This window comes from Macaca fascicularis, chromosome 16 (assembly GCF_037993035.2).
Source record: "Macaca fascicularis isolate 582-1 chromosome 16, T2T-MFA8v1.1".
Taxonomy (NCBI): domain Eukaryota; kingdom Metazoa; phylum Chordata; class Mammalia; order Primates; family Cercopithecidae; genus Macaca; species Macaca fascicularis.
Genome location: NC_088390.1, coordinates 60,422,500 through 60,442,859, shown reverse-complemented (window position 1 = coordinate 60,442,859; position 20,360 = coordinate 60,422,500). Strand labels below are relative to the sequence as shown.

The 20,360-nt window shown below is 44.3% G+C and overlaps 1 protein-coding gene across 19 annotated transcripts in view; it reads left to right on the top strand.

Moving 5' to 3' along the window:
• Window positions 1-20,360, top strand: part of FBXL20 (F-box and leucine rich repeat protein 20) — a 172,991-nt gene that overhangs the window by 2,748 nt on the left and 149,883 nt on the right. For 6 of the 19 annotated variants that reach the window (XM_065531468.2, XM_065531469.2, XM_065531466.2 and 3 more), the window contains exon 2: window positions 7,951-8,084. The exons of the other annotated variants lie outside the window; for them this stretch is intronic. In XM_065531468.2, coding sequence (XP_065387540.1) covers window positions 8,001-8,084 — 84 coding nt within the window. In that variant the 5' untranslated portion in view covers window positions 7,951-8,000. The remainder of the gene's footprint in view (window positions 1-7,950; window positions 8,085-20,360) is intronic. 19 annotated transcript variants of the gene reach the window in all.

Genomic DNA, 20,360 nt, shown 5'->3' with positions numbered 1-20,360 from the left:
ATGCCAGAATACAGATGAGAATGGCTAGAAATGATAGTGTTAATGAAGTTCATTGAGTATATCTTAAAACCATTTGCCTCTTTATTGACCTAATTTACAAGGACTGAGACAATTAGTAATTGGCTTCTTAGAAAGTAGTAAATAAACTTACTGCTTATATGTTGAAAATATTTTAAATATTTACTTTCAGTCAATAAAAGATACGTAAATAAAGCAGATCTAAACATTTACATCAAATGATATTTTAAATCCTCAAAATTACAGTCTTTGCTTCTTAAAGAACTGATAATTTTACAACTGTAAGCAGATAGCAGATCTCTCACTGAGAATTTTTGTGGATGCATGAAATGTTTATATCACATAATAGCTAATTTAAAATTATGGCTGTATAAGATGTGTTTTTCTTGGAGAAAATAACTGCAGCTCTATGAATTTTAGATAGTTGGTTCATTGAAATCGTTTTATAGGTATGCTTTTGTATGTTGTAACTGGAGGCCACACACCTTAAATCTCCCACTCTGGGTTAGAGCTATATATATAAAAAAAGATGTTTAAGTTAAAACCAAGAGGCCAGGTGAGGTGGCTCATGCCTGTAATCCCAGCACTTTGGGAGGCCGAGGTGGGTGGATCACGAGGTCAGGAGTTCGAGACCAGCCTGACCAATCTGGTGAAACCTGGTCTCTACTGAAAATACAAAAATTAGCTGGGCGTGGTAGTGGGAGCCTGTAATCCCAGCTACTTAGGAGGCTGAGGCAGGAGGCGAATCGCTTGAACCCAGGAGGTGGAGGTTGTAGTGAGCCGAGATTGTGCCATTTTACTCCAGCCTGGGCGACACAGCGAGAGACTCCGTCTCCAAAAGAAACAACAACAACAACAACAACAAGGGCGAGTACCTGTTAGCCAGATGTGTAGCATCTTGTAGAATAGCCAAAGTAGATGACTACTGAATAAAGAGTCTCTAGTTAAGAGATTGAGAGATGTGAAAATTCATGTTTTCCTTGCTGTGTCACCTGGGCATTAAATGTATATAGTAATAACCCTTGTAGGTTAATGTAGTATGTGCTGAATTGTGTTAGTCACTTAATTAAAACTTACCATTCAGATATTTTTTATTATAGTAAACTTTGTAGCAAATTTTAGTAATTTTCTTTCAAATTTAATGATGGTTATTGAACACTTCTTGCATGCCGGACACTGAGCCAGATGTTTTACCTCAGTTACCTCTAGTTTTTGTTTTGTTTTCTTTTTTTTTTTTTTGGAGATGAAGTCTTGCTCTTGTCCCCGGGCTGGAGTGCAGTGGTGCGATCTTGGCTCACTGCAACTTCCACCTCCCAGGTTCAAGCGATTCTACTGCCTCAGCCTCCCGAGTAGCTGGGATTACAGGCGCCTACCACCACGCCTGGCTAATTTTTGTATTTTTAGTAGAGACGGGGTTTAACCATGTTGGCCAGGCTGGTCTCGAACTCCTGACCTCAGGTGATCCACCTGCCTTGGCCTCCCAAAGTGCTGGGATTACAGGCGTGAGCCACTGCGCCCGGCTAGTTACCTCTAGTTTTACTATTCTGTTTTACACTTGAGGAAACTGGAGGCCTGAGAGGTTAAGTAAGGTGTTCAAATTGCACAGCTAGTAAGTGGGGGAGCCAGGATTCCAATCTGCATTTTTTTTTTTTTGACTCCACTGTCATCCTGCTTTGTTTTTAGTATAACTAGCAAGAAGTCTATAAAATTTTTGGAAAAGAGCTTTTCCAAAGTTCATCCATTATATTTTATTTTGTATTTGCTATTCCTGGGCTCAAGTGATCCTTTCCTCGGCTTCCCAAAGTGTTGTGATTACAGGCGTGATTACCACACCTGCCCACCTTCATTTTAAGCCCCATAATTGACATTATCTTAACACTTAGTGAGATTAGTGTTTAAATATCTAGGCTAGCACTTGAGTCCAAGCTTAGGTTTCTTTCAGTTAAGCCTCTTCAGTTTGTCATACTCTTAGTGGTTTCATTATAAGGATATAGTACTGTTGGAGGCAAATTCTGTCTTAATGGGTTTATTAAAAAGCCTAACATTAAAAAATAATCATAGTGGTAACATTGACTGACATTCAGATACCATTTTACAGTTTAAACAGTGCCTGGAGATAAGAACCCGTAAGTTAGAAAGTGATATGCTCCAATTTGGGTATTTTGAATCCATGTTCATTATGGTTTTTCATTACACCTCACTGCCTTTCTTATAAATCTGTAATATTACATGCAACCTGTAACCCTAGCATGTAATATTTGTTTGCCTACTTGCTTCATTTTATCCAAAGTAACAAAAATCTGGCTGGGCATGGTGGCTCACGCCTGTAATCACAGCACTTTAGGAGGCCAAAGCGGGCGGATCACCTGATCTCAGGACTTTGAGACCAGCCTAGCCAACGTGGTGAAACCCTGTCTCTACTAAAAATACAAAAATTACCTGGACATGGTGGCGTGCACCTGTAGTCCCAGCTACTCCAACGGCTGAGGCATGAGAATCGCTTGAACCTGGGAAGCAGAGGTTGCAGTGAGTCGAGATCACGCCACTGCACTCCAGCCTGGTAACAGAGTAAGACTCTGTCTCAAACAAACAAACAACAAAATAACAAAAATCTTAAAATGTGGCATGACAAAAAGAGCATACTACATTGTGAGTGAAGAGACCTGGATTTTTTTTTTTTTGAGCTGGGGTCTTGCTCTGTTGCCCAGGCTGGAGTGCAGTGGTGCAATCTCAGCTCACTGCAAGCCCTGCCTCCCGGGTTCACGCCATTCTCCTGCCTCAGCCTCCTGAGTAGCTGGGACTACAGGCGCCCGCCACCATGCCTGGCTAATTTTTTTTGTATTTTTAGTAGAGACGGGTTTCACTGTGTTAGCCAGGATAGTCTCAATCTCCTGACCTCATGATCCACCCGCCTCGGCCTCCCAAAGTGCTGAGATTACAGGTGTGAGCCACCACGCCCGGCAAGACCTGGATATTAATCTTAATTTTTTGCCAGCAACTAACTGTAACCTTGGTCATTTCTTTTTCTTTTTTTTTTTCTTTTTTTTTTTCTTTTTGAGAAGGAGTTTCGCTTTTGTCTCCCAGACTGGCGTGCAATAGTGCAATCTTGGCTCACTGCAACCCCCGGGTTCAAGAGATTCTCCTGCCTCAGCCTCCCAAGTAGCTGGGATTACAGGCACCCGCCACCATGCTTAGCTAATTTTTGTATTTTTAGTAGAGATGGGGTTTTGCCATATTGGCCAGGCTGGTCTTGAACTACTGACCTCAGGTGACACACCTGTCTCAGCCTCCCAAAGAGATTGTGCCACTGCACTTCAGCCTGGGTGACAGAGTGAGATTCCATCTTAAAAAAATAAAAAAGCAAAAATTCTGTAATCTCAGCACTTTGGGAGGCTGAGGTGGGCTGATCACGAGGTCAGGAGTTCGAGACCATCCTGGCTAACACGGTGAAACCCCGTCTCTATTAAAAATACAAAAAAAAAAAAAAAATTAGCCGGGCATGGTGGCCGGTGCCTGTAGTCCCAGCTACTTGGGAGGCTGAGGCAGGTGAAGGGTGTGAACCTGGGAGGCGGCGCTTACAGTGAGCCAAGATCGCGCCACTGCACTCCAGCTTGGGCGACAGAACGAGACTCCGTCTCAAAAAAAAAAAAAGTTTCAGTAATCTAACTAGTATTGTGGTTTTGGAAAGGTATTTTTAGATGTTCAAAATAAAATATTCCATGACACCAGGAAAATCCAAAGGAGGGAGGGAGAAGAAAGAATGCCCTTAAAGTGACCAAATTTAGCTACTTGTGCATAGTTGTCTTTACACTGTTTTCCTACTTGGTCTTCAGACTTAGTGAGACTAAACCAATTCTTAGATCAGACCCCTCCCATCCAAATATTGACTCAGAAAAGCCAAGGCATCCAGCTGTGGTTTTACAGTTTTATGTCTTAATATAGTTGGATCCATTAGATATATAAAACATTTTTACTTAACAGCAACTAACAATAGGTGGTGATATTGAACTGTGCAATAGTGTTTGTGCTCAATTCGTCTTGCCTTTGTATAACTTTTATAAAAAACAAAGTTATGTATTTAATATGATAAATCCAAACCAAATTTGCATTAGCTTTTGAAGACTGTTTCTCTTGTTTTTTTTTTTTTTTTTTTTTTTTTTTTTTTTTTGAGATGGAGTCTTGCTCTGTCGCCCAGGCTGGAGTGCTGTAGCGCAATCTCGGCTCACTGCAAGCTCTGGTTCCCGGGTTCACACCATTCTCCTGCCTCAGCCTCCCAAGAAGCTGGGATTACAGGTGCCCGCCACCACGTCCAGCTAATTTTTTTGTATTTTTTAGTAGAGACAGGGTTTCACCATGTTAGCCAGGGTGGTCTCGATTTCCTGACCTCGTGATCCGCCAGCCTCAGCCTCCCAAAGTGCTGGTATTACAGGCGTGAGCCACCGTGCCCGGCCTGTTTCTCTTAAAATAATGATTTTGTTGGGTATTTAGTAAAGATTAAATAATTATTTATTAAGCATGTGAATTATAGCTCTAAGTAAGTAACCTACTTATTCCCTAATCATGTATCCTCAAACTGATTTTATGATACTCTTTTAATAAGCCTCTTATCTAACAGTTGTAGTCAGGTGGAAATAAAATGAATTTATATGTCATTTTTGTCCTTGATCCCAGGAATTTCTGGTCAAAACAAAAAAGGAAATCCAATTCCATGTAAGTGAGTAATTAAGTTGATCTTAGGCTTTACTTTGGTGCTAAGACAGAAATTATATCTAACAACACTTCCAGAAATGGAAGTGAAGGTTGGCAATATATATATAAAATCCTGGCCCAAACTTAATGAAATATAGTAACCAGTGTGGTGTTTGCTGGTGTGACTTTCTCATCAAGTGGAGAATACATTTCAAAGTGAAAACTGGGGAAGCATTCTCAGTTTATTTATTTATTATTTGTTTATTTATTTATTTATTTGTTTTTCCTGAGACACAGTTTCGTTCTTCTTGTCCAGGCTGGAGTGCAATGGTGCGATCTCAGCTCACTGCAACCTCCGCCTCCCGGGTTCAAGTGATTCTCCTGGCTCAGCCTCCCAAGTAGCTGAGATTACAGGCGCCCGCCACAATGCCCAACTAATTTTTTTATTTTTAGTAGAGACAGGGTTTTGCCATGTTGGCCAGGCTGGTCTCAAACTCTTGACCTCAGGTGATCTGCCCGCCTTGGCTTCCCAAAGTGCTGGGAGTACAGGCATGAGCCACTGCGCTGGCCTATTTATTTTTTTTTGAGATGGAGTTTCACTCTTGTTGTCCAGGCTGGAGTGCAGTGGCACAGTCCCGGCTCACTGCCACCTCTGCTTCCCAGGTTCAAGTGGTTCTCCTGCCTCAGCCTCCCAGGTAACTGGGGTTACAGGCATGCACTGCCATGCCTGGCAAATTTTACATTTTTTTTTGTTGTTGTTGTTGAGACGGAGTCTTGCTCTGTTGCCCAGGCTGGAGTGCAGTGGCCGGATCTCAGCTCACTGCAAGCTCCGCCTCCCGGGTTCAGGCCATTCTCCTGCCTCAGCCTCCCGAGTAGCTGGGACTACAGGCGCCCGCCGCCTCACCCGGCTAGTTTTTTGTATTTTTTAGTAGAGACGGGGTTTCACCGTTTTAGCCAGGATGGTCTCGATCTCCTGACCTCGTGATCTCCCCCTCTCGGCCTCCCAAAGTGCTAGGATTACAGGCTTGAGCCACCGCGCCCGGCCAAATTTTACATTTTTTTTATAGAATTCAGATTTCACCGTGTTGGTCAGGCTGGTCTTGAACTTCTGATCTCAAATTATCCACCTGCCTCGGCCTCCCAAAGTGCTGGGATTACAGGTGTGAGCCACTTGGCCCAGCCTCAGTTTTACTTTTAATTTGCAATAATAAAAGATACCTTAGGTATAGCTATTGTGGGCACTTCATGTTTGCTTTAGTATCTGCAGAGTGAGGAATTACATGTGGCAGGAAGGCAAAAATGAAACTAAAATTTTTCGATTAGGATAGGTTCTTAAATGTAAAGCATTTTTTGTACATGCTGCCCTTTTTTTTATAGGTCCAAGAAAAGCCAGAGCCAACACACTGTATACTGAATTGCAGTTATTGAAAAAGAACCAGTTTTGTTTTTTGTTTTTTGTTTTTTGTTTTTTTTTTGGCAGAATCTCACTCTGTCGCCCTGGCTGGGATGCAGTGATCTTCGCTCACTGCAACCTCCGCCTCCCGGATTCAAGTGATTCTGGTGCCTCAGCCTGCTGAGTAGCCGGAACTACAGGCACGCGCCATGATCCCCAACTAATTTTTGTATTTTTAGTAGATATGAGGTTTCACCATGTTGGCCAGGCTGGTCTCGAACTCCTGACCTCAGGTGATCCACCTGCCTTGGCCTCCCAAAGTGCTGGGATTATAGGCATGAGCCACCGCACCTGGCTGTTATCTTTGTTTTTTTTCCTTTTTAAATTTTTTTCTTCTCAGTCTCGCAGTGTTGCCCAGGCTGGAGTGCAATGGCGTGATCCCGGCTCGCTTCAACCCCCGCCTCCTGGGTTCATGGGATTCTCCTGCCTCAGCCTTCTGATAGCTACAATTACCACACCACCACACCCAGCTAATTTTTTCTATTTTTAGTAGCGATGAGATTTCACCACGTTGGCCAGACTGGTCTCGAACTCCTGGCCTTGTAATCCACCCGCCTTGGCCTCCCAAAGTGCTGGGATTACAGGCGTGAGCCACTGCACCCGGCCCTTTTTTTTTTTTTTTCCTTTTTAGAGATGGTTGGGGAAAAGAAAAAGAAAGGGAGAAGGGATTTGTGGTTTGTAGCAAATAAATGATTTAAATCTTAGCTGCAGGGTTTTCCAGAGTTCTCTGTTGGAATGTTTTTTCCATCTTTTTTTTTTTTTTTTTTTTTTTTGAGACGGAGTCTCACTCTGTCGCCCAGGCTGGAGCGCAGTGGCCAGATCTCAGCTCCCTGCAAGCTCCGCCTCCCGGGCTCACGCCATTCTCCTGCCTCAGCCTCCCGAGTAGCTGGGACTACAGGCGCCCGCCACCTCGCCCAGCTAGTTTTTTGTATTTTTTAGTAGAGACGGGGTTTCACCGGGTTAGCCAGGATGGTCTCGATCTCCTGACCTTGTGATCCGCCCGTCTCGGCCTCCCAAAGTGCTGGGATTACAGGCTTGAGCCACCGCGCCCGGCCTCCATCTTTTTTTGAACCAGATCATCTGTATCTTTTGATGTTGTTATTTTGAAAATAATTTGGATAAGGAGACAATGATAGCTTTAAGGTGATGTCATCAGGATTTTATGAAGGGAACTAGTTCTGAACTATGAAACAAAATGTGCTCTTATAATTTATATAAATTTGTGTGTTTGTGTGTGTGTATTATACATATTCTAGTGAAGTTCTAGTATTGCTGGTGTCTGTGGGACCTTGGGTAAGTTACCTCTCTGGACCTACATTATCTCAACTCTGTTTCTTTCTAGCATGGAAATTCTGTGATTCTCTGGAGAGAGATTAGATAGTTTATTGCCAATGTTCTTAGATTTCTTTGCTTGCATTTGCTATTGAAGAAAAGCCAGTTAGACTTTGTATTATTATCCTATATGCTGCTTTCGATTCCTGCTTGTTTCTTTATTTCTTCTTCTTCTCCTTCTCATCTTCTCCTTCTTCTGCTTCTGCTGCTTTCTTTTTTTTTTTTTTTTTTTTTTTTTTTGGCGACAGGTGGTCTTACTAGTTGCCCAGGCTGGTTTCCACCTCCTAGTCTCAAGTGATCCTCCCACCTTTTCCTCCCAAAGTGCTAGGATTACAGGAATGAGCCACTGCACCGAACTGCAAATAAATTTTAAATGCTTTAGAGGAACTTATTTAATGGAAAAATCTTTTTACAGAGGGAAGAATACAACTAATGATTTTTTTTTTTTTTTGAGCCAGAGCCTTGCTCTGTCACACAGGCTGGAGTACAGTGGAGCCGTCTCCACTCAATGCAACCTCTGTCTGGGTTCAAGCAGTTCTCTGCCTCTGCCTCCCAAGTAGCTGGGATTACAGGTGCCCACCACCACGCCCAGGTAATTTTTGTAGTTTTAGTAGAGACAGGGTTTTACTATCTTGGCCAGGCTGGTCTTGAACTCTTCACCTCGTGATCCACCTGCCTCAGCTTCCCAAAGTGCTGGGATTACAGGCGTGAGCCACTGTACTTGGCCTACTAATGATCTCTTTATTCATCTGATACAGTTTTTGTGTGTTTGTTTGAGATAGGGTCTTGATCTATCACCCAGGTTGGAATGCAGTGGCGACATCCGGGCTCACTGCAGCCTCAATCTCTGGGGCCCAGGCCATCCTCCCACCTCTGTCTCCCCAGTAGCTGGGGCTACATGGTGCGTGCCACCATATCTGGCTAATTTTTTTTTTTTTTTTTTTTTTTTAGATGGAGTCTTGCGCTCTATTACCCAGGCTGGAGTGCAGTGGCGCCATCTCAGCTCACTGCAACTTCTGCCTCCCAGGTTAAAATGATTCTCGTGCCTCAGCCTCCCTGGTAGCTGGGATTACAGGTGCCAACCACCACGCCTGGCTAATTTTTGTATTTTTAGTAGAGACGGGGTTTCACCATGTTGGTCAGGCTGGTCTTGAACTTGTGACCTTAGGTGATCCACCTGCCTCGGCCTCCCAAAGTGGTGGGATTACAGGTGTGAGCCACCACGTCTGGCCAATTTTTGTATTTTTTTGTAGAGATGGTGTTTCGCCATGTTGTCTGGACTGGTCTCGAACTCCTGGACCTTGGCTTCCCAAAGTGCTGGGATTACAGGTGTGAGCCACTGTGCCCAACCTGATTCAGTTTTTTATATTGGGTTTATTAAACAGGAATGCCTATGAATTTTAATCTAGTTGAACAGTAATAATTTAGTAGTGTTTCAGTCTGGAATTTATACTGCAGCTATTACTGTACTCATTGTTAGGCAAATGTGAATAAATGTCTCCTAAGATGAGAATCTGGCACCAAATTGTTAAGTTGACATCTGGATCAGCCAGCTTTTACGCCCACCCCACCCCCAGAAATGGGTCATTCTTCCTTCTCTGATATGTAGAAAGTAAAGCTATGACATGATTAAACACAGACATTAAAGATGCATTCATTCATTCATTCATATATTTATTTATTTATTTATTTATTTAGAGACCGAGTCTCGCTCTGTCACCGTGGCTGGAGTGCAGTGACACGGTCTTGGCTCACTGCAGGCTCCGCCTCCCGGGTTCACGCCATCCTCCTGCCTCAGCCTCCTGAGTAGCTGGGACTACAGGCATCCACCACACCTGGCTAATTTTTTGTATTTTTAGTAGAGACGCGGTTTCACCGTGTTAGCCAGGATGATCTCAATCTCCTGACCTTGTGATCTGCCTGCCTCAGCCTCGTAAAGTGCTGTGATTGTAGGCATGAGCCACTGCGCCTGGCCTGCGTTTATTTTTTAAAAAGAGCACTGCGTTGTCAATGCTGTGTCCTGACATTCATCCTTATCAGCTTTTTGAAAATTTTTTTTTTTTTTTTTTTTTTGAGACGGAGTCTCGCTCTGTCGCCCAGGCTGGAGTGCAGTGGCTGGATCTCAGCTCACTGCAAGCTCCGCCTCCCGGGTTCACGCCATTTTCCTGCCTCAGCCTCCCGAGTAGCTGGGACTACAGGCGCCCGCCACCGCGCCCGGCTAGTTTTTTGTATGTTTTAGTAGAGACGGGGTTTCACCATGTTAGCCAGGATGGTCTCGATCTCCTGACCTTGTGATCCACCCGTCTCGGCCTCCCAAAGTGCTGGGATTACAGGCTTGAGCCACCGCGCCCGGCCAAGCTTTTTGAAAATTTTTGCATGTCTTTCGTGTAAAGGAAAGAAGGTCATGTTAAACAACATCCTATCACAACTTATTTTTGCAACCTACTTGTAGAAAAGCACCCTGATATATCTTGGAATTCTCCTAGGGCTGGTTAAAACTTTTCTTTAATACTATAACTTTCCTTGTACATTATCATGAATAGTAACTGCAGGAAGATAAAAAACTTCATTATTATTCAGTATTCTTAGTCACAGTTGACTGGGGTTATATAAAAGAAGCTTCTCAAATGTAGATCTAATTTTTTTTTTTTTTTGAAACAGAGTCTCCCTCTTGTTGCCCAGGCTGGAGTGCAATGGCGCGATCTCGGCTCACTGTAACCTCTGCCTCCCGGATTGAAGCGATTCTCCTGCTTCTGCCTCCCTAGTAGCTGGGATTACAGGCGCCTGCCACCGTGCCCAGCTAATTTTTTGTATTTTTAGTAGAGATGAGGTTTCACTATGTTGGCCGGGCTGGTCTCGAATTCCTGACCTCGGGCAGTCCACACACCTCAGCCTCCCAAAGTGCTGGGATTATAGGCGTGAGCTACTGGGCCCGGCAGATTTTATTTTTTTAAGCAACAAAAAATGCAACTTTTTATTTTTTTGAGACAGGTTCTTGTTCTGTTGCCTGGGCTGGAGCACAGTCTGGAGGCTGCAGTGCGATCTTGGATCACTGCAACCTCCACCTCCCAGGCTCAAGTGATTCTTGTGCCTCAGCTTCCCGAGTAGCTGGAATTACAGTCGTGTGCCACCATGCCCAGCTATTTTTTTCACATTTTTGGTAGAAATGGGATTTTGCCATGTTGGTCAGGCTGGTCTCAAACTCCTGAGCTTAAGCAATCTGCCTGCCTTGGTCTCCCAAAGTGCTGGGATTACAGGTGTGAGCCACCATGCCTGGTCAAAATAAGTTTTTAATATAGAAAGAATACCAAGAAAAAATAATACCATTTTCTCAAGCATTTAAATTACTTATTATTTTAATAATGTGAAATTTGCATTATAAATGGTCTCAATAAATGTCGTTCTGAAGTTGTGGTCAAGATCTCGCTGATCCTTCTAACGACTATCAAATATATATTCAAATAAAATATGTAATTAACTCATCACATTACCTTTTTAGTTTTTATAATACAGATGGGACTATGCCCTGATAAACCTATAATAAATTGAAAGTATTGTAAGTTGGAAATGTAGTAGTTAAGACCTGGTGCGGTCACTCATGCCTGTAACCCCAGCACTTTGCAAGACCAAGGTGGGAGGATCGCTTGAGCCCAGAGTTCAAGACCAGCTTGGGCAATATAGTGAGACCTCATCTCTACAAAAAATTTAAAAGTTAGCTGGGCATGTTGGTGCACACCTGTAGTCCCAACTACTTGGGAGGGTGAAGTAGAAGGATTGCTTGAGTCCAGGAAGTGGAGGTTGTAGTGAGCTAAGATCATGCCACTCTACTCCACTCCAGCCTGTATGACAGAGTGAGACCTTGTCTCAAAAAAAAAAAAAAAAAAAAAAAAAAGGACTGGGCACTGTGGCTCACGCCTGTAATCCCAGCCCTTTGGGAGGCTGAGGCAGCCGGATCACCTGAGGTCAGAAGTTCGAGACCAGCCTGGCCAACATGGTGAAACCCCATCTCTACTAAAATACAAAAATTAACCAGGTGTGGTGGCAGGTGCCTGTAATCCCAGCTACTTGGGAGGCTGAGGCAGGAGAATCGCTTGAACCTGGGAGGCAGAGGTTACAGCAAGCCGAGATTGCACCATTGCACTCCAGCCTGGGGAACAAGAGCGAGACTTTGTCTCAAAAAAAAAAAAAAAAAGAAAAAAGAAAGTGCGGTTAATACACCTAACCTACCAAACATCATAGATTAGCCTCACCTACCTTAAGCATGCTCAGAATCCGTTAGTCTGCAGTTGGGTAAAATTATCTAACACAAAGCTGATTTTATAATAAAAATGTTAAATATCGCATGTAACTTAATGATTACTGAAAGTGAAAAATAAAATGATTGTATGTGTACTCATTGCAGTTTCTACTGATGCATATTACGTGTACACCATTGTAACGTCAAAAAATCTTAAGTTAAATCATCGTAAGTCAGGGTACACCTGTACTACATACCTAGCAAGCATACAGTTTTATTCTTTTCTTTACATGTTCTGGCTGTTGTCAGATGGCTGATGTTTGGTCAGTATTCCTAGAAACAGTATTTCTTCAGAGGTGAGTTAAGAACAGGAAAGCACAGGATTCAATGCAATATCAGTCTGGGAAGTAGGGGAGAATATATGTGCTCCACATAATCTTTATTGGAAATAGTGTTCTTTTGTGGAATTACAAATGGATACACATTTAGGTTGAAAGTTCCTAACCAGTCACATAGTACTTAGGTAGTTACTATGCTTTATGCTAATGGTACTCTTTAAAAATGGAAATAAGATTGAGGTCTAAGCAAAAAAAAAAATATATATATATATCTGTGTGTGTGTGTGTGTGTGTGTATGTGTATATATATATTTTTCTTTTTTTTTTTTTTGAGATGGAGTCTCACTCAGTCACCCAGGCTGGAGTACAGTGATGTGATCTCAACTCACTGCAACCTCCGCCTCCCGGGTTCAAGCGATTTTTGTGCCTTAGCCTCTTGAGTAGCTGGAATTAGAGGTGCACGCTACCACTTCCAGCTAAATTTTATATTTTTTGTAGAGACTCAGTTTCACCATGTTGCTTAGGCTGATCTCGAACTCCTGTTCACAGTGAGTGATCCGCCTGTCCTGGCCTCCCAAAGTGTTCAGATTACAGGAGAGAGGCACCTCACCCATCCCTAGACTGATTAGTTTTTAATTTTTTTTTTTTTCCTGTTCGAGACAGAGTCTTGCTCTGTCCCCCAGGCTGGAGTGCAGTGGCGCGATCTCGGCTCAATGCAGCCTCTGCCTCCCGGGCTCAAGCGATTCTCCTGCCTCAGCCTCCAGAGTGGCTGGGACTACAGGCGCATGCCACTGGGTTTCACTGTGTTAGCCAGGATAGTCTCAATCTCCTGACCTCTTGATCTGCCCACCTTGGCCTCCCAAAGTGCTGGGATTACAGGTGTGAGCCACCGTGCCCGGCAGAACTGATGAGTTTTCTTTTTTTTGTTTTGTTTTGTTTTGTTTTGAGACGGAATCTCTGTTGCCAGGCTGGAGTACAGTGGCACGATCTCGGCTCACTGCAACCTCTGCCTCCTGGGTTCAAGCGATGCTTCTGCCTCAGCCTCCCGAGTAGCTGGGACTACAGGCATACACCACCATGCCCAACTAATTTTTGTATTTTTAGTAGAGACGGGATTTCATCATGTTGGCCAGGATGGTCTCGATTTCTTGACCACGTGATCTGCCCGCCTCGGCCTCCCAAAGTGCTGGGATTACAGGCATGAGCCACTGCGCCTGGCTGCCTAAGCAAAATTTAATGGAGAACTAGTTCAGTAAACTTTCTTGTAGCTTTCATTCACAGCAACTGAGTTGAACTGCACAATCTCTGTGAATTGTTACCATTATTTTAGTTAAGGAAACTTGAGCATCAACCTCCTTGGCTGTTCTTACAGTAGACTCAAGTCTCTCAGTTTCATGTGTTTCAGTGACATATCTTTCTTCCACCCACTTCTGTTTTACTAAAATAAGACAGTTATAGGAATAGGCCTATGGTTTAATTTCAGACTGGAAATGGAGGTTAAACTGTTGCTTTAGTATTTGTGCTGGGAAGGGAAGTTAAAATACAATTTTCTATTTATCTTAAAGTGAGTTTAAAAGAAAAGTAAGTCTTCTCCCCACCTCATTCCCCAGGGGTAACCATTTGTGTGTGTGTGTGTGTGTGTGTGTGTGTGTGTGTGTGTGTGTGTGTCTAGAGACAGGGTCTCACAGTGTTGCCCAGTCTGGAGTGCAGTGGCACCATCATAGCTCACTGCAGCCTTGACCTCCTAGGCTCAAGCAGTCCTCCCACCTCAGTCTTCCAAATAGCTGAGACTACAGGCATGCGCCACCATGCATAGCTAATTGGGATTACAGGTGTGAGCCATTGTGTGCCACTGTGCCCCAGCAGCAACCATGGTTAATTGTGTATTATGTATCCTTTTATGAATTATGTATCTATTTTATTTATTTATTTATTTATTTATTTTTTTATTTCTTTTTTTGAGACGGAGTCTCACGCTGTTGCCCAGGCTGGAGTGCAGTGGCGCGATCTCGGCTCACTGCAAGCTCCGCCTCCCGGATTCCCGCCATTCTCCTGCCTCAGCCTCCTGAGTAGCTGGGACTACAGGCGCCCGCCACCGCGCCCGGCTAATTTTTTGTATTTTTAGTAGAGACGGGGTTTCACTGTGGTCTCGATCTCCTGACCTTGTGATCCGCCCGTCTCGGCCTCCCAAAGTGCTGGGATTACAGGCTTGAGCCACCGCGCCCGGCCTATTTATTTATTTTTTGTTGAGATGGAGTCTCACTCTGTTGCCCAGGCCCCAGGCCGGAGTGGAGTGCAGTGGCGTGATCTTGGCTCACTGGAACCTCCGCTTCTCAGGTTCAAGTGATTCTCCTGCCTCAGCCTCTCAAGTAGCAGGGATTACAGGCGTACACCAACACGCCCAGCTAATTTTTGTATTTTTAGTAGAGATGGGGTTTCACTATGTTGGCCAGGATGGTTTTGATCTCTTGACTTCGTGATCTGTCCTCCTCGGCTTCCCAAAGTGCTGGGATTACAGGCATGAGCCACTGTGCCTGACCTTCCCCCCCCCCCCTGCAGAGAGGGTCTTGCTCTGTCACCCACGCTGGAGTGCAGTGGTGCGATCATGGCTCACTATAGCCTAAATCTCTCCACAGCTCCGGTAATCTTCCCACCTCAGCCCCGCGAGTAGCTAAGACTACAAGTGTACACCACCATACCCAGCTGATTTTTGTATTTCTTTGTAGAGACGGGATTTCACCATGTTGCCAGGCTGGTCTGAAACTCCTGGGCTCAAGTTATCTGCCTGCCTCGGCCTCCCACAATATTGGGATTACAGCCATGAGCTACACGCCAGGCCTTATGCAGCCATTTTTTTTTTTTTTTTTTTTTTTGAGACAGAGTCTCACTCTGTTACCCAGGCTGGAGTGCAGTGGCATGATCTTGTCTCACTGCAACCTCTGCCTCTTGGGCTCAAGTGATCCTCCTGTCTCAGCCTCCTGAGTAGCTGGGGTCACAGGTGTATGCCACCACAACTCGGCTAATGTTTTGTAATTTTTGTAGAGATGGGGTTTCTAGCTGTTGCTCAGGCTGGTCTCTAACTCATACATTCAAGCAGTCTTCTTGCCTCAGCCTCCCAAAGTTCTGGAATTACATGCATGAGCCACTGTGCCTGGCCTGTTATTCTGTTATTTAGCTTTTATTAGCAACCTTTTTTTTTTTTTTTTTGAGACAGAGTTTCACTCTTACTGCCCAGGCTGGAGTGCCATGGCGTGATCTCGGCTCACTGCAACCTCCGCCTCCCGGGTTGAAGCAAATCTCCTGCTTCAGCCTCCTGACTAGCTGGGATTACGGGCGCCGACCACCACGCCCTGCTAGTTTTTGTATTTTTAGTAGAGACAGGGTTTCACCACGTTGGTCAGGCTGCTCTCGAACTCCTGACCTTAGGCAATCCACCTGTCTCTGCCTCCCAAAGTACTGGGATTACAGGTGTGAGCCACCACGCCTGGCCTGCTAGTTTTATTTCTATAGTTTTTAATGGTAGTACAGGTGAGTTTTATCTTTTTCTGTTACATTTTTCTCATCACTAATTCAGTCAGCAAATATTTGTGGTGCACTTTTTACATGTCTGGTATTCTTATGGATGATGAGGGTATAAAAGTGGACAAAACAAAGTCCTGCTCTAATGGAGTTTAAAATCTAGTGAGGGGAGATTGACAATATAAAAACGTAAATAATATGCCAGATGGTGGTGGTGGGTGCCTGTAGTCCCAGCTACTCGGGAGGCTGAGACAGGAGAATGGCACGAACCTGGGAGGTGGAACTTGCAATGAGCTGAGATCGCACCACTGCACTCCAGCCTGGGCGACAGAGCGAGACTCCGTCTCAAAAAAAAAAAAAAAAAATTAATAATATACCAGATGTTAATGATAGTGATGGGCAAAATAAAGGGCAGGAAAAGGGGGGAGGGAGCTGGACATAGTTCACATTTTATAGAGAATGGTAAAGGAGACCTCATTATTAAGGTAACATTTGAGCAGAGTTAATGAAATGAAGCAAAGTGTGTGGTTATCAGAGGAAAGACCATTATAGCCAAAGGATAGTAAGTGCAAAAACAAAAGTTGCAGTGTCCTTGATGTACTCTAAGAACAGTGGTAGGTTACTGTGGTCAGATCATAGTGAAGTTGGAGAACAGTGGTAGGGATGACGTCCGAGTTATTGGTGGGAATTGGGAACAGGGTGGTAGTGGTGGTTAGAGAGCAAGGCAGATAATGAATGGCCTTCTAATCCATTTTAAGCTCTGAATTTTATTCTGACAAAGTAAACCATACATTCATAGATCTGTTTTTGAATTGTGTTCTGTTTTCAGCAGAAGAGGAACGTGATATAACTCATATTGAGTATCACTCTTGTTTTGTGTAGACTCTGAAGTTGTAACCAGTGTTCTTAGCTCTTGCAATAAATGAGAAAGGAGATATTAATATTTTGCATCAAGTTGATTATAGTAGAGACGGGGAGAAGTAATTGGATTCTAGATATCTTTTGAAAGTAGAACTTCTATATATATATTTATTTCTAATTTTTTTGTTGAGACAGGGTCTCACTCTGTCAACTCAGGCTGGAGTGCCATGATGTGATCATGGCTCACTGTAGCCTTGACCTCTTGGGCTCAAGTGATCCTCCCACTTCAGTCTCCTGAGTAACTGGGACCACAGGCACACACCACCACACCCAGCTAATTGTTAAATATTTTATGTACTTATTTATTTTATGTTATTTTATTTATTTGAGACAGGGTCTTGATCTGTTGTCCAGGCTGGATTGCAGTGGCACAATCATAGCTCACTGTAGCCTCGAACTCCTGAGGCTCAAGGGGTCCTTCCGCCTCAGCCTCCCAAGTAGCTAAGTGGCAGATGTGTACCACCTTGCCCAGCTAATTTTTTTTATTTTTAGTAGATATGAAGTTTTGCTGTGTAGCCCAGGCTGGTCTCAAACTCCTGATCTCAAGTGATCCTCGTGCCTTGACCTCCCAAAGTGGGATTACAGGTGTAAGCCACTGTACTGTGCCTGGCCAGTTCCACCCCCGCCAAGGGTTGGGGTCTTGCTATGTTGCCCAGGCTGGTTCTCGAACTGCTGGCCTCTGGAACTGAGGCGATCCCCTCGCCTTAGCCTCCCAGAGTTAGAATTTCTATATCTGACTTTTTAAGGAATCACCAGAGTGTTTCCCACAGCAGTTACATCATTGTATATTTCCACCAGCAATGTACAAGGGCTCAAGTTTTTCCATATCCTGCCCAAAACTGTTATTTTCCTTTTTTATTATTTTTACATTTTATTTATTTATTTGTTTTGAGACAGAGTTTCACTCTTCCTGTCCAGGCTGGAGTGCAATGGCGCGATCTTGGATCACCACAACCTCCGCCTCCCAGGTTCAAGCAATTCTTCTGCCTCAGCCTCCCAAGTAGCTGGGATTATAGGCATGCACCACCACCCCAGCTAATTTTGTATTTTTAGTAGAGACGGGGTTTCTTCATGTTGGTCACGCTGGTCTTGAACCCCCGACCTCAGGTGATCCGCCTGCCTAGGCCTCCCAAAGTGCTAGGATTACAGGCGTGAGCCACCGTGCCTGGCCTATTTTCTTTTTTAAAAAATTATAGCCATCCTATGACCGGGCGTGGTGGCTCACGCCTGTAATCCCAGCACTTTGGGAGACCAAGGCAGGCGGATCACCTGAGGTCAGCAGTTTGAGACCAGCCTGGCCAACATAGTGAAACTCTGTCTCTACTGAAAAATACAAAAATGAGCTGGGTGTGGTAGGGGGCGCCTGTAATCCCAGCTACCCGGGAGGCTGAGGCAGAATTATTTGAACCCAATAGACAGAGGTTGCAGTGAGCCAACACGGTACCACTGCACTCCAGCCTGGGCAACAGAGCAAGACTCCATCTCAAAAAAAAAAATTATAGTCATTCTAGTGGGTGTGGGTGTCAGGTGGTATCACATTGTGTTTTTGCTTTGTAATTATCTAATGAATAATGATGTTGACCATCTTTTTGTGTGCTTGTTGGCTGTCTATCTCTTTTGTAGAAATGTCTATTTAGGCCTTTGCTCATTTAGTTTTTTATTTATATTTTCAAGAGATGTGGTCTTGCTCTGTTGCTCAGGCTGATCTCAAACTTACATGCTCAATCTTCCTGCCTACGCCTCTCAGGTAGCTGGGACTACAGATGTGAGCTAACACACCTCCGTGCCCATTTTTTAATTGGGTTAGTTGTATTTTTATTGTTGGGTTATAAGAGTTCTTTGTTTTGGATACATTCATGTCATTTTAAAATAATTTCTATGCATACCTCAATTTTAATTGTTGTTGAAAATAGAACATTTTGCATATTACGATGTGGCAACTCTGGAAATTACATTCACTTCCCTCCCAGTTTGTTCTACTTGTAGTATTGGTATTGTTTGTTTAGTATCTTTCCCAGACTAATTCTGTACAGTCTGTATTCGTCATTTGTTACCCTGAAATCTCTGTCCTTTGACTGGGTAGGGTGACTCACGCCTGTAATCCCAGCACTTTGGGAGGCCGAGGCGGGTGGATCATGAGGTCAGGAGATCGAGACCATCCTGGCTAACACGGTGGAAACCCCATCTCTACTAAAAATACAAAAAATTAGCTGGATGTGGTGGCGGGCGCCTGTAGTTCCAGCTACTCCAGGGGCTGAGGCGGGAGAATGGCGTGAACCCGGGAGGCGGAGCCTGTAGTGAGCGGAGATGGCACCACTGCACTGCAGCCTGGGCGACAGAGTGAGACTCCGTCTCAAAAATAAATAAATAAAAATAAAAAAACAGCCGGGCGCGGTGGCTCACGCCTGTAATCCCAGCACTTTGGGAGGACGAGGTGGGCAGATCATGAAGTTAGGAGATCAAAACCATCCTGGCTAACACTGTGAAACCCCGTCTTTACTAAAAATACAAAAAATTAGCTGGGCATGGTGGCAGGCGCCTGTAGTCCCAGCTACTCAGGAGGCTGAGGCAGGAGAATGGCGTGAACCCGGGAGGCGGAGGTTGCAGTGAGCTGAGAGCGCACCTTTGCACTCCAGCCTGGGAGACAAGAGCGAGACTCCATCTCGAAAAAATAAATAAATAAAATTTAAAAATAAAAAATAAATAAATAAAATAAAATCTCTGTCCTTTTTCGATGATGGGGGCGGTAGGTGGTGGAGGACAGGGTCTTGTTCTGTTGCCCAGGCTAGAGTGCAGTGGTGCGATCACAGTTCACCAAAGCCTCAAACTCCCAGGCGCAAGCCATCCTACCACCTCATCCTCCTGAGTAGCTAGGACTACAGGCATGTGCCAGCATGCTGTAACTGCTCAAGGAGTTCACTTTGCCCGCTGCCTAGATAGAGCCCATCTATCAAGACAGGAATTGCAATGGAGAAAGAATAATTTACGCAGAGCCAGCTGTGCGGGAGATGGGAGTTTTATTACTCAAATCAGTCTCCCCAAGTATTCAGGGATCAGAGTTTTTAAGGACAACTTGGTGGGTGGGGGGAAATCAGTGAGCCAGGAGTGCTGATTGGTCAGGGATGAAATAATAGGGAGTTGAAGCTGTCTTCTTGCACTGAGTCAGTTCCTGGGTGGGGGCCACAAGATCAGATGAGCCAGTTAATCGATCTGGGTGGTGCCAGCTGATCTATGAAGTGCAGGGTCTGCAAAATATCTCAAGCACAGATCTTAGGAGCAGTTTAGGAAGGGTCAGACTCTTATAACCTCCAGGTGCATGACTCCTAAACCATCATTTCTAATCTTGTGGCTAATGTTAGTATTACAGAGGCAATGTAGTCCCCACGCAAGAAGGAGGTCTGCTCTGGGAAAGGGCTGTTATGGTCTTTGTTTTAAACTATAAACTCAGTTTATCTTAAAGTTAGTTCAGCCCAGAAATGAACAAGGACAGCTTGGAGATTAGAAGCAAGATGGAGTCGGTTAAGTTAGATCTCTTTCACTGTCTCGTCATAACTTTGCAAAGGTGGTTTCAGTGCCTGGCTCACCTTCTTATTATTGTAGAGACAGGGTCTCACTATGTTGCACAGGCTGATCTCAAGCAATCCTCCTGCCTTGATCTCCCAAAGTGCTAGGATTACATGCATGAGCCACTGCACCTGGGTTAAAATTTCTGTTCCATTAGCTTAGTGGTCAGCTAATGACTGTACAGAAATTTCTTAATACCGAGAACCACAAATTCTCCTAGTCTTTGCCGAAGGGGTTTGTGTAGGGGCATACTTTGAACACATGGCCAGTCAGTTTACAACTCTGGCTT